General features: G+C 25.5%; 1 protein-coding gene across 1 annotated transcript; it reads left to right on the top strand.

Annotated features, from left to right (window-relative positions):
- Positions 1-13,210: 13,210 nt before the first annotated feature.
- DSM5745_01555 (uncharacterized protein) lies at positions 13,211-14,638 on the top strand (the record flags this gene model as incomplete). Its single annotated transcript, XM_026743571.1, has 4 exons — positions 13,211-13,377; positions 13,444-14,051; positions 14,095-14,264; positions 14,351-14,638. 4 exons carry the CDS (start codon positions 13,211-13,213, stop codon positions 14,636-14,638), a joined length of 1,233 nt encoding a protein of 410 aa, XP_026609416.1.

Genomic DNA, 14,638 nt, shown 5'->3' with positions numbered 1-14,638 from the left:
CTAGTAAAAAATTATTTATATATATAGTAATAAAAATCTTGCTATTAATAAAAACTTTTAGGTTTAAATAAATAAAATAAAGGCTTAACATAACTAAAAAATTTATAAGTAATTAATACTAAATTCACGGTGCTTACTTTAGGCTATAAAAAGCCTTTTAAAGCTAGTAAACGTGCTTAAAGCTATTAGTAAAAAAATAAGGCTATTTTATAAAAATTATAATATTAATATTTTTGTATAAAAATACTATTTTTATATTTATTTATTTAATTTTAAGGTTTAGCGTAGTAATAATAGTGTCAGGGCCGACATTGATCCGGGTCACGCCATCGAGCAATGCCTGAGGCACCCAGGTCACGCCACCGTAAAGCGTTAACATTACCCGTGTGGGATGCCTTAGGCACCTATTTAGCTTAATAAACCTTATTATTATAAATTACTATATAAGACTTAATATAGCGTTAAATTTAATATAATATTAGGTTTAATATAATATTAGCTTTAACTAGGGACCTTAGCTTAGGGACCTTGGGTTTTAAGTATTATTTAGATAGTAAAATAAAAATATATTTTATATTAAATTACCTTAATAATTAAAAAGTAGCTATAGGGGGCGCGGATATAAAAATATTTAAATATTACTTACTTTTTAAATAAAAATAGCTTAAAAAATTACTTAAAAGCCTTAAGCTTTTAAGCAAGGCTTATATAAAAAAGCTAAAGGCTATAATATATTTATTTTTTTAAGTAATTTTTTTAGTTAAATTTATTAAGGTTTTAAATACTTTATTTTTATTAGTTAAAGATACTTTACCAAGCTTTATTATTATTAATAAAAAATATTTAGGTGCTAGGGCGCTTTTATAATTAAAATTACTTTTTTTATTAATTTTTAAATATTATTAATATAATATTTTAAACTAAATTTTTAAATAAATTAAGGTAAACTAGAGCTGTTCTGGTTAAGGTTTTTAAAATATAAATTTAAGTATAAAAAAGCTTAGGACTATTATTCCTACCTAAACCTATATTATTAATATATAATAACACCCTTGTTATTAAAATTAATAACTTAGACTATAAACTAAATAACTTATCCCCTTTAATAAATAAGGCTTAAAAAAATTCTTTACTGCCTTACCTTTTTAAAAATTTTATATAATATATTAACCCTAAATATATTATAACAGGTATTATTTTAATTAAAAATATTATTTTAGGGACGCCTGTGGCTAGGCTATTTACTATAATATTATAGTAAAACATGCTATTAAAACTAAAGCTTAATAAGGGCAAGTAAATAGCTTAGTAAATTAAAAAAAATTAGTAGCTAAATAAGCTACCTTTACCCGCTGGAAATTTTAAAAAGCTATTTAACTTATTAAGCTTAAATAATAGTAACAGCACCGTAGGCAAAACACCACCTAATTAAAATTAAGTATATAAATAACCTTAAATATTTATTAAAAATAAGGTTATTAAAATATTAGCATGGTAATTATTATAAAATAAGCCTAAGCTAAAGAAACTAAAGCCTTTAAATATTAAGATTTTTAATAGTAAGAACTTAATAAAACTAAAAATATTTTTTAATAATTTTAGGAATGTATTTAATAAAGCCCTTATATAATATAGCACTAAAATAAGTAAAGTTATTTATTTAATAAGTAAAGTTAAAAAAAATACATAATATAAGTAGTATATAAAATAAAAAAAGCTTACTAAGCTACCCACGTGGGCAATATTTAAGTAGTTTATATATTAATAAATTAACCTAAAAAAAGATTAAGCTGGTTAAAAAATAAAGTGTTTTATAAATAATTAATAAAATAGCTAATTATTAAAGGTATAATTAATAAAGTTTTAGGAAATAGTTTTTAACCCCCTCCGGGGCACTTTTAAAAAAGCTATTATTTATATTTATATATTAAATAAGTTATATTAATAGTATATAGCGCGCCTGTAAAATTTTTTAACTATTTTTAAAGGTGTTAATATAAAAATAACCTAATATAAGTTAATTTTAGCACGCGAAAAGTAAAAAGCGCCTAAAAATAATAATTAAAAAAAAATAATAAAAACCTTCCTGCTATAAAAAATAAGAATCTAGTAAAAGGTATTAACCAAAGCTAGAATAAAGATGTTTTAGTAAATAAAAAAAATTAAAATTTATTAAGGTAGCCCTTAAAAAAGTAAGGTTAAAAAAATTATTATAGCTTTAAAGGTAAAACTAGTAAGTAAAAGCTAGTGCAAGCTAAGTATTAGCTCTTACCTAAAAAATAAAATAAATAAAAAAAAAAATTATTATTATATATGCGGCGCGGAAGGGCATTTTATAAAAAATTATCTAACTAAAATAAAAGCGGATAAAAAATTAAAAATTAAATAGTAATTACCAGGCCCTAAATTATTAACTTTAACTAGTGCAGATAAACCTACCGCATTCCCTATCCTAGTAGATTTATAAGTTTAAAAAAATAATTTAAATAAATAGTTTAAAGCTTTGCTAGATACTAGGGCTAGTATAAATTTTTTTTTAATTTAGTTTTTAAAAAAATAAGAAATTAAAATGGCTGTAAACTAGATGCTATAACTAGTTTAGTATACTAATAAAAAAACTACTTTTTACTATAGTTAATTTAAGGCTAAAATATAAATTTATGATTTTATTAGCAAGATAAAAATATTTAATATAATATTTTATATTATTAATTTTATTTATAATAAGTACCAAGCTGTGCTTAGACAGCCTTAAATAGCTAAAATAAATTTAAATATTTTTTTAATTACCGGTTAATAATATTAGCGGTATTATATCCTATACTTTTAAATTAAACTAGCAAAGAAATTTATTAAAATAATAAAAAAGGGTTTTATACTCTTGGTCTTATATAAACTAAAAAAAACCGGAGGTATACTAGTTATAGTCCTGCCTTTTTAATATATTAAATAAAATTAGGTTTTTTTTAAAAAAAAAGCGTTTTAACTTTTAAGTAAGAAAGTATATTATAAGATTTTTTTAAAAAAAGGTAAAACGCCTTCTTGGGGGCCTATTTATAGCCTTTTTTATTATAAATTATTAACTTTAAAAAAGTATTTTAATAAAATACTAGCAAGGGGTTAAATATAGCTATTTTAAAATTTAGCAGGAGCGCCTGTTTTTTTTACCTAAAAAATAAATAAATTTTTATATTTGTGTGTTAATTATTAAGGTTTAAATATAATAACTTAAAAAAATTATTATTTATTACCTTATATTAATAAACTTATAAATTAGTTAATAAATACATAATACTTTATTAAACTTAACCTTTATAACATGTATTACTGTATTTATATTAAGTAAGAAAATAAGTAAAAAATAGTGTTCTAGACCTGGTACAGCTATTATAAATATATAGTTATATTATTTAGTTTTACTAATGCGCCTGTAATATTTTAGTCTTATATTAATATAATAATAAGCAGGGTTTTTAATAATTTTTATATGGTTTACTTAAATAATATCCTAATTTTTTTAAAAACTAAAAAAAAGTATATTTAACATGTTTAAAAAGTTTTAAAACGCCTGCAGAAGCATAATTTATATATAAAGTTATTAAAGTATAGTTTTTACTAGGAAAAGGTAAAGTTTCTTAACTTTATTATTAACTAGGGTAAAATATTTATTAACCTAGTGTAGAGTTAAATAATTATTAATTAACTAGTACTAATATTATATTATAAATTATAGGTTTTTTTAGGGTTTATAAACTACTTTAAATAATTTATTAAAAAATACACTAGGGTAACTTGCCCTATAATATAACTTTTAAAAGGTATAATTAAGGGGTGTAAAAATAGCCCCTTTTTATAGCCGGACAATGTATAAAAAGCTTTTAAAAAAGTTAAATCTACTTTTACCTAGCCTTTGGTATTATAGCATTTTAACTTAAAAAAAAAGATTTTTATTATTATAAATATATTAGGTTTTACTATAGCTGGCATTATTACGTAATTAAATTAAAAAAAAACACCTAGTAAAAAAAATAAAATTAATAGCAGTTTATTATTTTTTATTTTTAATAGCTTTATAAACTAAAGCTAAGATACAAGGTTTATAATTAAAAACTACTTGTAATTATTAAGTTTTTTAAAAAGTAATATTATTATTTAAAGGGCTTTGCGTATTTTATATATATTTAATATAATTATAATAACTTGCGGTACTTTTTTAAAATAAAGGTTTTAAATTAAAGATAAGCTTGTTAGGTAAAATTATTAGTAACTTATAACTTTAAGATTAAGTATAGGCCAGGAAGGTTTAATTTAGTAAATATACTATTAAAACACCTAAATTATTAAGTAAAAAATAAAAAGCATTAAGTTAGTTTACTTTTAACTTTATAAAAAAAGTTAAAATTATTTTTTAATTAAACTAATACTAAATAGGCGCTAAAAGGCCTAGCTACCCCTTTAAAAAAAGGTTAAAAAAAATATTAGCTTTTAGGGCTAATATATCTTAGGTTATAAATTATAAAGGCAGCCTATAAAAAAAAACCCGCTAGACTAGCTATAAAACCCTTTTAGTAAAAGCTACTTAAAGCTTAATATAAGAACGCTCACGCTAATTATATTTAGTAGTAACTAAAAAAAATAATTTTAATTAAAACAGGGTAGGGCTTTTATTTAAAGCACTAGTATATAAAAAATAATCTTTTTTTTTACTAAAAGGCTATTTATATCCTTTTTATATTTATATTATAGTATAAAATTATAAGGGTATATTATAATAATTTTTATACAGGTTATTTTAGTTATAAGTATACTATTAAGCTACTTAAGCGCAAGTTTTAATAAAAAAATCTTAATAAAAAAGTGCGAGAATATATTAAAGAATATTTTTTATATTAAAGGTCTAAAGCTTTATAATAGCTAGCCTAAGGCTAGCTTACCTTTTTATTAGTTTTAAATATATTATAAAAAATTTTTTTTATAAACTTTATTATTAGCCTATTTTTATTAAAGTACAAAGGCCGCGTGTACAACATAATATTAATAATAGTAAATTATTTTAGTAAGAAAGTAAAATATATTTTTACCACCTAAAAAGTTAATACTAAAGAGCTAGCTAATAAGTTTATTAAAAAAATAGTATATAATATAGGGGCGCCTAAAAGCCTAGTTATTAATTAAGGCTTATTATTTATTTTAGGTTATTAGTAATTATTTTATTAAGTATTATAAATTAAAAGACGCCTTAGTACTGCGTACTATTTATAGTTAAATAATTAAATTAAATAATAAAATTAAATACTTAAAATATACCTATATATTTATTATAACTTTTAGTAAAATAACTAGGTTATATTTTTGCTAGCTATATTATTTACCTATAATAATTTAAAGTATAATATAATTAAATACACACCCTGGATGGCCTCGCGCGGCTAAAAACCTATTATTTTCTTACTAAAAAACTATAAAAAAAATATTATATTTTTTATTAAAAAAAAGACTTTATTAACTATAAAAGTTACAGGATAAATTATAAAACTATATAAATAAGGCCTAAAAAAAGCAAGCCCTTTACTATAATAAAAAGCATACCCTTATTAAATTTAAGGTTAGGGATAATGTTTTGCTATTATTATGTAATATTAAAATAATCTAGCTAAGTAAAAAACTTAATTAAAAGTTTAATAATTTTTTTAAAATTATTAAACCTATTAAAAAGTAGGTATATTAGCTCTGGCTTACTAGTTATTATGCTTAGTTAAAAATTTATTTAGTATTTTATATATTCTTATTAAGGCCTTACACCAAGCAACCTGGATTTAAGGGGGATAAAAAAATACCTAATATAAAACTTATTAATAAAAAGTAAGAATAAAAAGTTAAAGCTATTCTTACTAAATAACATGTTTATAAACTAAACTAGTTTTTAGTTAAATAAAAAGGCTAGCCCAGCTATAAAAACTTGTAAAAGCTGCTTAAAAACCTTAAGTATATATAAAAGGCTTTAAAAAATTATTATAAACTAGCTAAAATAGCGCTAAAACACCCCTGGTTTAAAAAAAAGTAGTAATAATTTTTTATTTATTAGGTTTTTATATTACCAAAGCTAAAGGACTAGCGGAGTGGTTACCTTTTTTTATATTTTAAAAGATTTAAAGGTTTAATAAACTACTATTATAAATAAAACACCTTTTAATAGGATCCGGACTACTTATGGCCCTAAAAATAATATTAAATTTATATATTAAGGACCTAGGTAAAGATAGTTACCTTTTTCTTTTTATTTTATATAGTTTTAAGGTTTAATAAATTATAACCTAAATAGCTCTAGGCTATTAAAATTTATAAGTTATATTTATAAAAGTATATTAAAAAGGGAAAAAAGTTTTTTTTTAAAAATAAAAAATAAATAAAATATTAAAGCAGCACAAGGCCGCCTAAAAGCTAGCTATATAAAACCTTAAAAAGGGGCGTGAATAAAAATATAAAGCTTTTAAAAAGCAAAATTTAAGATTACTATAATAGTAGGATTAGTTATGTTAAATATATTTTTATTATATATTTTTTAATACCCTTTATTAAAAGCGGCCAGAGACTTGCTAGCAGATAAGTAAAGCTTATTAATAAGTATAAAAATAGTATAATATAAGTTATTTATAAACTAAACTTTTACTAGCACCTTATTAAAAGCCTTAGTAATATTTTTTACATGTTTATTAAATATTTTTTGCATGTTTATATATTTTTTAAGCTTTTATTAGCGGGCAAGCATTATAAGATATTAATATTATTATATATATAAATAGGGATAGGCTTATATTTATTACTATTACTATAGTATTAAATACACGCTAAACCTAGACCTTAAAAAATATAATTATAATAAGGCTTATAAAGGTTCCCCTTGGGGAACACTACTAGTTTACTACTAATAATAAAAATTTATTAATTATTTTTATTTTTTATTCTTTTATTATTATAAAAGATTACCTTGGTGTATTTAAGGTATATTTAAAAGCTATTAGCTATTTATACTAAAAACTATCCAAAAGGGGATAAAAAAAACTTACCTTTATTAAAAAGGCGGGGCTAGCTGTAATAAAAGCAGAAAAAGTTAAAGTAAAAAAAATAAAACTAAAGGGGGTAACTATAAAGGGCGTGGTAGTACTAGTATTATTATTAATATTATTATTATTATTTAGGATATTTTTATTTAAAACGCTTAATAAGTAAAAAAAAAAATTAAAAAATATATTATTAGGCTTAAAAAGCCTATAATAATTATATATATTATTTATAAGCTAATTAATAGCAGCCCGGCGGGGAATAAAAAATAATAATAAAATAAATTACTAGTTTTAATAAGTTTTAAGTTAGCATGCTTTAATATTAATATATTATTATTAAAATATTTTTAAATAGGCTACTACAGGCACGGGAATACTTATTATTAAAGTAAAACCCTATATATAAATACGGGCTAAAAAAGGGATTATTTTTAAAATTAATAAAATAAAAGGGTGTTATTTATAATTAGCTATTTGTTATTACTTAAAAAAAAGCCTTAAAAGCTTTATTTAAAATTATTTAGGGGACTTATTACCAGGGGAGTAACTAGGCAGGTAATTAAAAAAAATAATTTTTAAAAGTAAGGGGCCCTTAAGGTTTTATTTAAACCTTATTTTCTTAGTTTTTAATAAAAAAAGTTACTAGCCACGCTTTTTTAATATTAATAAAGCGCAGCGCTGTATTAAAAAAAGAATAATTTTACTTAGGCATAATTAAAATAAGAAATAAGGCAAAAGGGCAAAATAAAAACTAAAATAAAGTTATATAGTCTAGTTATATAAAAATAATTTAAGGTTTAAAGTTTTAAAAAAATTAAACTTAGGTTAAACTAATAAAAAAGCTATTTTTATAGCTAGGCGCCTTTTTAAAAGCAAATAGGTAGTAAGGTATTTTAAATAAAGTATTAAATATTATTTAATATTTTAAACTAAGAATAATAAATAATAAGAATAGTAATAATAAGAAACACTATTATATTATAATATAATAATAAGTTAGTGTTATAAATTACTTACTTATTATTTTCCTAAGATAGCTAGCGCTGGATCACGGACAATTTATTTTTTTAAAAAAAAAGAAATTATTAGGGCTAATATTAATTTAGGTCATGCTATTAAATAATACCTAAGGCACCTAGGTTATACCACCACAAAGTATTAATATTACCCATGTGGGATGCCTTAGGTACCTATTTAGCTTAGTAAACCTTACTACTATAAATTACTATATAAGACTTAATATAATATTAAATTTAACATAATATTAGGTTTAATATAGTGTTAGCTTTAACCAGGGACCTTAGCTTAGGGACCTTAGGTTTTAAGTGCTATTTAAATAATAAAATAAAGGTATGCCTTGCACTAAATTACCCTAATAGTTAAAAAGTAATTATAAAGGGCGTGAATATAAAAATATTTAAATACCACCTACTTTTTAAATAAAAATAACTTAAAAAATTACTTAAAGGCCTTAGGCCTCCAGGCAAGGCCTATATAAAAAGGCTAAAAGCCATAGTATATTTATTTTTTAAGTAATCTTTTTAATTAAATTTATTAAGGTTCTGAATACTTTATTCTTATTGGTTAAAGATACTTTGCCAAGCTTTATTATTATTAGTAAAGAACATCTAGGTGCTAGGGCGCCCTTACAAATAGTAAATAAAAGCTTATAGCTTATTAACTTTACTACCCTAGTAAAGGTTTTATAGTAGTTAAGCTTATAAACTTACTTAAAGCCATAAACCACCTAGCAAGCTTTATAACAAAAAATCTAGCCTTTTAGTTTTTTTTTAACTTTTAAAACCTATTTACTAAAAAGTAAGTATTTTTTAAAAGGTAAGTTAATAAGATTCCAGGTCTTATTTTTTATTAAAAAATTATATTTTTTTTACATGCCTTTAAACCACTTATTTTATTTACCTTTAATTTTAGCTTGCTAAATTATTAATTTATTTTTTTTAAAAATTTACTTATAAAGTATTATAACTAGCATTAAAATATTATTTAAGCTAGGCTTGCTAGCTAGTGCTTAAAGGTTATTTAAATAAGGTTTACTAGCTAGGGTAATTTTATTTCACGTGGCTTTAATAATATCTTAAAAATAAAATAAATAGGCTAACTTATTTAAAATTTAAAAAGCTTTTTTAAAATTAGTAATAGCTTAAGCGCGTGTATAATATACTAGGTTAGTATTATAAAAGCTAAAATCTAGGTTTTTTAAAAATATGTTAATTTTAATAACTAAATTAGTGGCTTTTACTACTAAATCCTTGGGGTTTATATACCTAAAAAGGTTACTAAAAGCTAGGCTCTTTAAAAATTTATTTTTAAGGTTTCCTTTAGTATTTAGGTTAGTGTTAGCTAGTAAGCTCTTGGGAATAAAGGTTCTTAAAAAGGCAAGAGCTTTAGAAATAAAAATCCCTGGGGATACTAGAGCTTCTGGTGCCTTGGGGATGGAGATCCCTAAAGGGTTTAAAGCTTTAGGTAATACCTTGGGAATAAATATTTTTAAAGAAGGTAAAGCCTTGGGGATAAAGATTCCTAAAGGCACTAAAGTAATTACTTTTAGTAAAGGATTTAGCCTAATATAATAATCCTTAATAATATTAATATTATATATTAAAACCATGTGGCTATTATCCAGGAGAACCTAGTATAGCTTATTTATTTTTTTATTAAACCTAACTAGTTTTTTAGTTCTTGTTTTACTATTTTATAAAGCTTTTTTTACTTTTTTAATAGGTTTAAAACATAGACCTTAAACTAAAAAATATAAATATAAAAAATATTTAGCTAGTGGCTATACTAGGCTTTAAATAATATAATATTATTTAATATAAAATGCAGAGTTTAATTATATAAATAACTAGTATTTTTATAAAACTTAAATTATATATTAGCTAGGGCTTTAGTATTATATAATATAAATTATATAAGGCTTAGTAACTTATTAATAAGTACTTTAATATAGCTATTTTATTTATATTAGTTTATACTAAATATTTTTATAATAGCACTAAAGCTATAAATAAGGTATTATAAGTTATAAATATTCTTCCCTTTTTAATTATAGTGTACACGGCATAGCGGGAGTTTAAGCATGTTATACTAGTAAATAATAAAAAAAGCCTAGGTAATAAATTTATTCTTACTAGCTAGTATTATAATTTAATAGTAATAAGATTTATTATTTATAATAAAGTTAATATATACCTTTTTATTAAACAAGAGTAGATACAGGCCGGAAACATTTATATAAAGTAGTTTAAATAGTTAATTAATAAGTATTATAATACCTTTATAAGGCTTAGCCCGCTAGCGTGTAGTAATATAAAATTTATAAATATAGCCTTTAAGCATGTGCATGCTATAAATCACCTTTTTTATTTTATTAAGCTAATTCCCGGAGGTATAGCCTATTTATTAGTATTAAAGCTAGGAAAATTTATCCTAAAAAATAAATATTACTAATATTAAAATAGCTGGTATTACTAGGCCCTGGTAAAGGTTAAAAAAAAATACTTTATAAATTTTAAAGGCCATGTATTATATTAATTTATAGCTATATAAAATAATAATATTAGCACCTTATAACTTCTTAGCTTTTATATTTTATTAGCTAAAGCTAACTAAGCAGCACTTATTTAATAGCTAAAAAATAAAAATTAGTGTAAAAAACATGTTTAGGTAGTATAAAATATTATTTAAAGCTAAAATCTTAAGCTAGCTATTAATATAATAAAAAATTTTAATAATATTAATGCCTTAGGTACTAAAAACTTTAAGGCTAATATTTTTAATACTAGGGCTAGTATAAAACTTAAGGTTTTAAAATAAAAAGTAATTATAGGTAATATGCTGCGCATAGCTATTATTTAAGGTAATTTATTAAATAAAACTATTTTAAATAGTTTTTTATTTAAAATTTAAATTAATTTAAGTTATAAGTGCTAGCTTAAGTATAAGCTTTATATTTTTTTTAAATTTAAAGTTTTTTTAGGGGTATTTAGCGCTCTTGCCACCCTAGGAGTTTTTTTAAGTAATTTTAAATTTAAAATAAAGTTAATAATAGGTTTTTTAACTATAAAAAAGCATGTTATAATAAGGGTAATAGCATGTGGTAATATTTATAATACCCTTATTTTTATATATTTAAATAATATTAAAGTAGTTTTTATAACACTTAATATTAAGCTTTATAAATATTTTATTAAAAAAAAGTACTAGGGTACTAGTGCCCTGGTTTTAGTTTAATTTAATAAACTTAATAGTAATTATAAAGTTATTTAAAAAAATAATTAATATGGTAATATCCCCCGGGAGGTATTTAATAATATAATTATTAAAATATATAGCCTTAAAATAGTTAAATTAGTTACCTAGGGCTTGGTAAAAAGTAATAATAATAAGTTTAATTAAAAGTATAATACTAACATAAGTAAATTTTTACTAAATTTTTTTAAGTTTCTTGCTAAGGTTAAAAATACTTTTATTATAAAATAGGGATATTAAGTTAGCCTAGGCCTTAAAAATTATAGTATTAGTATTAAGTTTAAGGTGGCTTTTAATTTTATTAAGTAGTTTATGCACTATTTATTTATTAATAAAAAAATTTTATAAATTAAAACCTAAATAACTAAAAATTAAGGCCACGGCATGGTCCTAGTTTTATTATTAAATATTAGCCTTATTATGGTCTACCAGGGGCGTAGGCTTAATAATAATAGCCTTAATAATATTAGCTTTAGTAGTAGGCTAAGCGGGAGGTATAATAGTAACCAAAACTTTGCTATTAATACTTACATTTTTAACTTAGCTTATAGTAAATTATTAGCCGGGGGTTTTAATATCTTTACCTGCTAAAGCTAGTATAATAAAAAAGAAACTAGTAAGGGTTTTTATAAAATATTTTTAATTTAGCTACTTTAAAAAATAGCTATAGCTAGCCTTTTAAAGCTTTAAAAATACCTGCTAGTTTTATTTAACCCACTAGTTTTTTAATATTAAAACCAGGATGTTCTTTATTTTAATTAAAATTATTTTTTTTATTTTAGCTTAGTGTAGGAGGACTAGATATAAAAAAACTAAATAGTAAAAAAATTAAAGTAGTTTAAAAGCTAGGGATTAAAGCGCTTAAGGATTAAGAACCTAAGGTAATTAAGAATAGCAAGCCCTAAAAAGTTATTATAGTAAAATTAAGGTTAAATAGGCTAAAGCCTATACTAGGATAGTTATAAAAAAAAAAGGAAAACTAGTAACTAAAAATAGCTAGTTAAAAATCTAAAGGTTAGTTTAAATTTTTAAGGAGTAGTTAAAGTTAAAGTTTAAATTAAAAAACCTAAAGGTGTTATACTACCTTTAAAAGTCTTAAAACTTTTTAGCTACTAAAAAAAACTTATTTTTATTAAAAAATTAAATGTATATGGCCCTAGAAAGCGGGTGTTTATAAAATTAAAAGCTAATTAAAAAGGTAAAAAAAAAAATAAAAAATTTAAGGTAAAAAAAAATAAAGCCATAATATTTATACCCTTATAATAAAGGCCTTATCCTAAGTATAGGGCTTTTTAACTACTATAATAACTAGTAAAGTTAAAAATAATAAAGCTAGATAGTAAAACAAGAAGATGCCATGTATTTAGTTAATATAAATTAACTTAAAAAAAAAGACTTTTAATTAGGTGTATAAGTTAAGTAAACCCGGGCTTATAACCTACTAAAAAAAATAAATAATTATTATATATAAAAGTCTTTTATATTACTTGGTATACTAAGCTAGTTATTTTAGGGATAGATAAAAAGTTTTACAGGTGGCCATTCGGGCCGAAATAACCTTCCTCCACCGGAGCCCTAAGGCCGTTGGTAGCCTCAGGCACCCACTTCCAGCAAGGTCCAGGATTGCACCGCTTAGAGAGGCATTCCCAATTTGTCAGAGCACCCTGGCCTTGCATAGTCACACCAGCCTAGGAATTTAGTTAACAGATATGGACGGAACTCAATCAATGGATGTCCAAGGTATGGTGACAGCGGCATGTAATTGTTCAAGGAAGGTGCATACCCAGCCAAGCCACGTGATGTTGGAGGGGTATGTCCCTCTTATCCATGCGGGGAACACCACCCCTGCAGTGCCCGACATCCATTCCAACAGGATGCGGCGCTTCGAGACAATCCACGACGTCGTCGAACCCGTCGAAGAGTATCGCCCAGGCGGCTACCACCCCGTCCATCTCGACGACGTCATCTGTTACAGGTACAAAATCATCGCGAAGCTAGGCTTCGGACGGTTCTCGACTGTTTGGCTTGCGCAGGATCTGGTGTGAGTCTTCCTCATACCATATGAATGGGGTGACAGTTCCATCGTGCTAACACAATCTACAACCAGCTACCTGTACGATGGCGTCAACGTCCAACGCTACGTCGCGCTCAAAATCCTCAAGCCAGGCGGCCCGGCAGGTAACACTGAGCTCGCCACTCACCAGTTTCTTCCGTCCGTCTACGAACAGAGCCGGGAGAATGTGGTCGAGCTGCTGAATTTCTTCTTCGAGAAGGGTCCGAATGGAATGCACCTGTGCCTTGTGTTTCCGGTTATGCTGGGCGACTGTCAGGATCTGGCTGTCACTGGAAAGCCACGCTGTGCAGCCGATGTGCGGTTGATCTCGAAGCAGATACTTCTGGGTCTGGATGTTATTCATCGTGAGGGGTTTATTCATTGCGGTGCGTTACCCTCAAACCAAGCCTTGTGCCCGACTAACACCAGGGGTCCGGCAGACTTACAGCCCGCGAATATCTTAATCACCAAGATCGGAGCTGCAGAGGGCGAAGATCAATCTTTGCTCGATCCACCGGAGTTTAGTCCCGTGAAGTGGCTTGACGGCGTAGAAGCCGACAACAGCGCTCCGAGATATCTGGTCCCTTCGCAGAAACGTCGCGGCGCCTTGGATGGTGTGGACTTCTCTACGCTGCTGTTTACCATAGGTGATCTTGGTTCAGGTAGGTCTAATCCATCTCTCTCATCTGTACCCATGATAACCAGTGGTAAACAACGAACTCACGCCTATCCCGTACATAGCTATGCCCAACTTGCCGAGGGGATACGATTGCCTCAAGACCCGTCCAGCAACACCCACAGCACTCCGCGCACCAGAACTGATCCATCAGGATAAATGGGGTGTAGGGATCGATATCTGGGCGCTGGGCTGCTTGGTAAGCTCATTACTTCTCAAGATTGCACTTTTTATACGCGACATCCAGTACGTTCCATCTACTAATTCACACTCTACGCCTAAAAGATCTTCCAGCTCGCAACAAACGAGCCCCTGTTCCCCATCGGAACTTTCGGCCTCTCGCGCGAAGACATCGACGCCGAGCATCTGCGGCAGATTGAGCAGGTTCTGGGTGGAGGACCGGAGCGGTTCGTCGAACATCTTGCGGCCCGGTTGCCGGCGGACTTTGGCGAGCAGAATACGAGGAGTCTGGCGTCGTTCTTGCTTTTGATGTTGCAGCTGGATCCCGCTAGGAGGATGGGGACGGGTGAGTTGTTGGATCAGAGGTATTTGCACGACGCTGTTGAGGAATGA

Source organism: Aspergillus mulundensis (assembly GCF_003369625.1).
Source record: "Aspergillus mulundensis strain DSM 5745 chromosome Unknown scaffold_0, whole genome shotgun sequence".
Taxonomy (NCBI): domain Eukaryota; kingdom Fungi; phylum Ascomycota; class Eurotiomycetes; order Eurotiales; family Aspergillaceae; genus Aspergillus; species Aspergillus mulundensis.
Note: the sequence above shows the minus strand (reverse complement) of the source record. Positions and strands in the feature narration are given on the sequence as shown.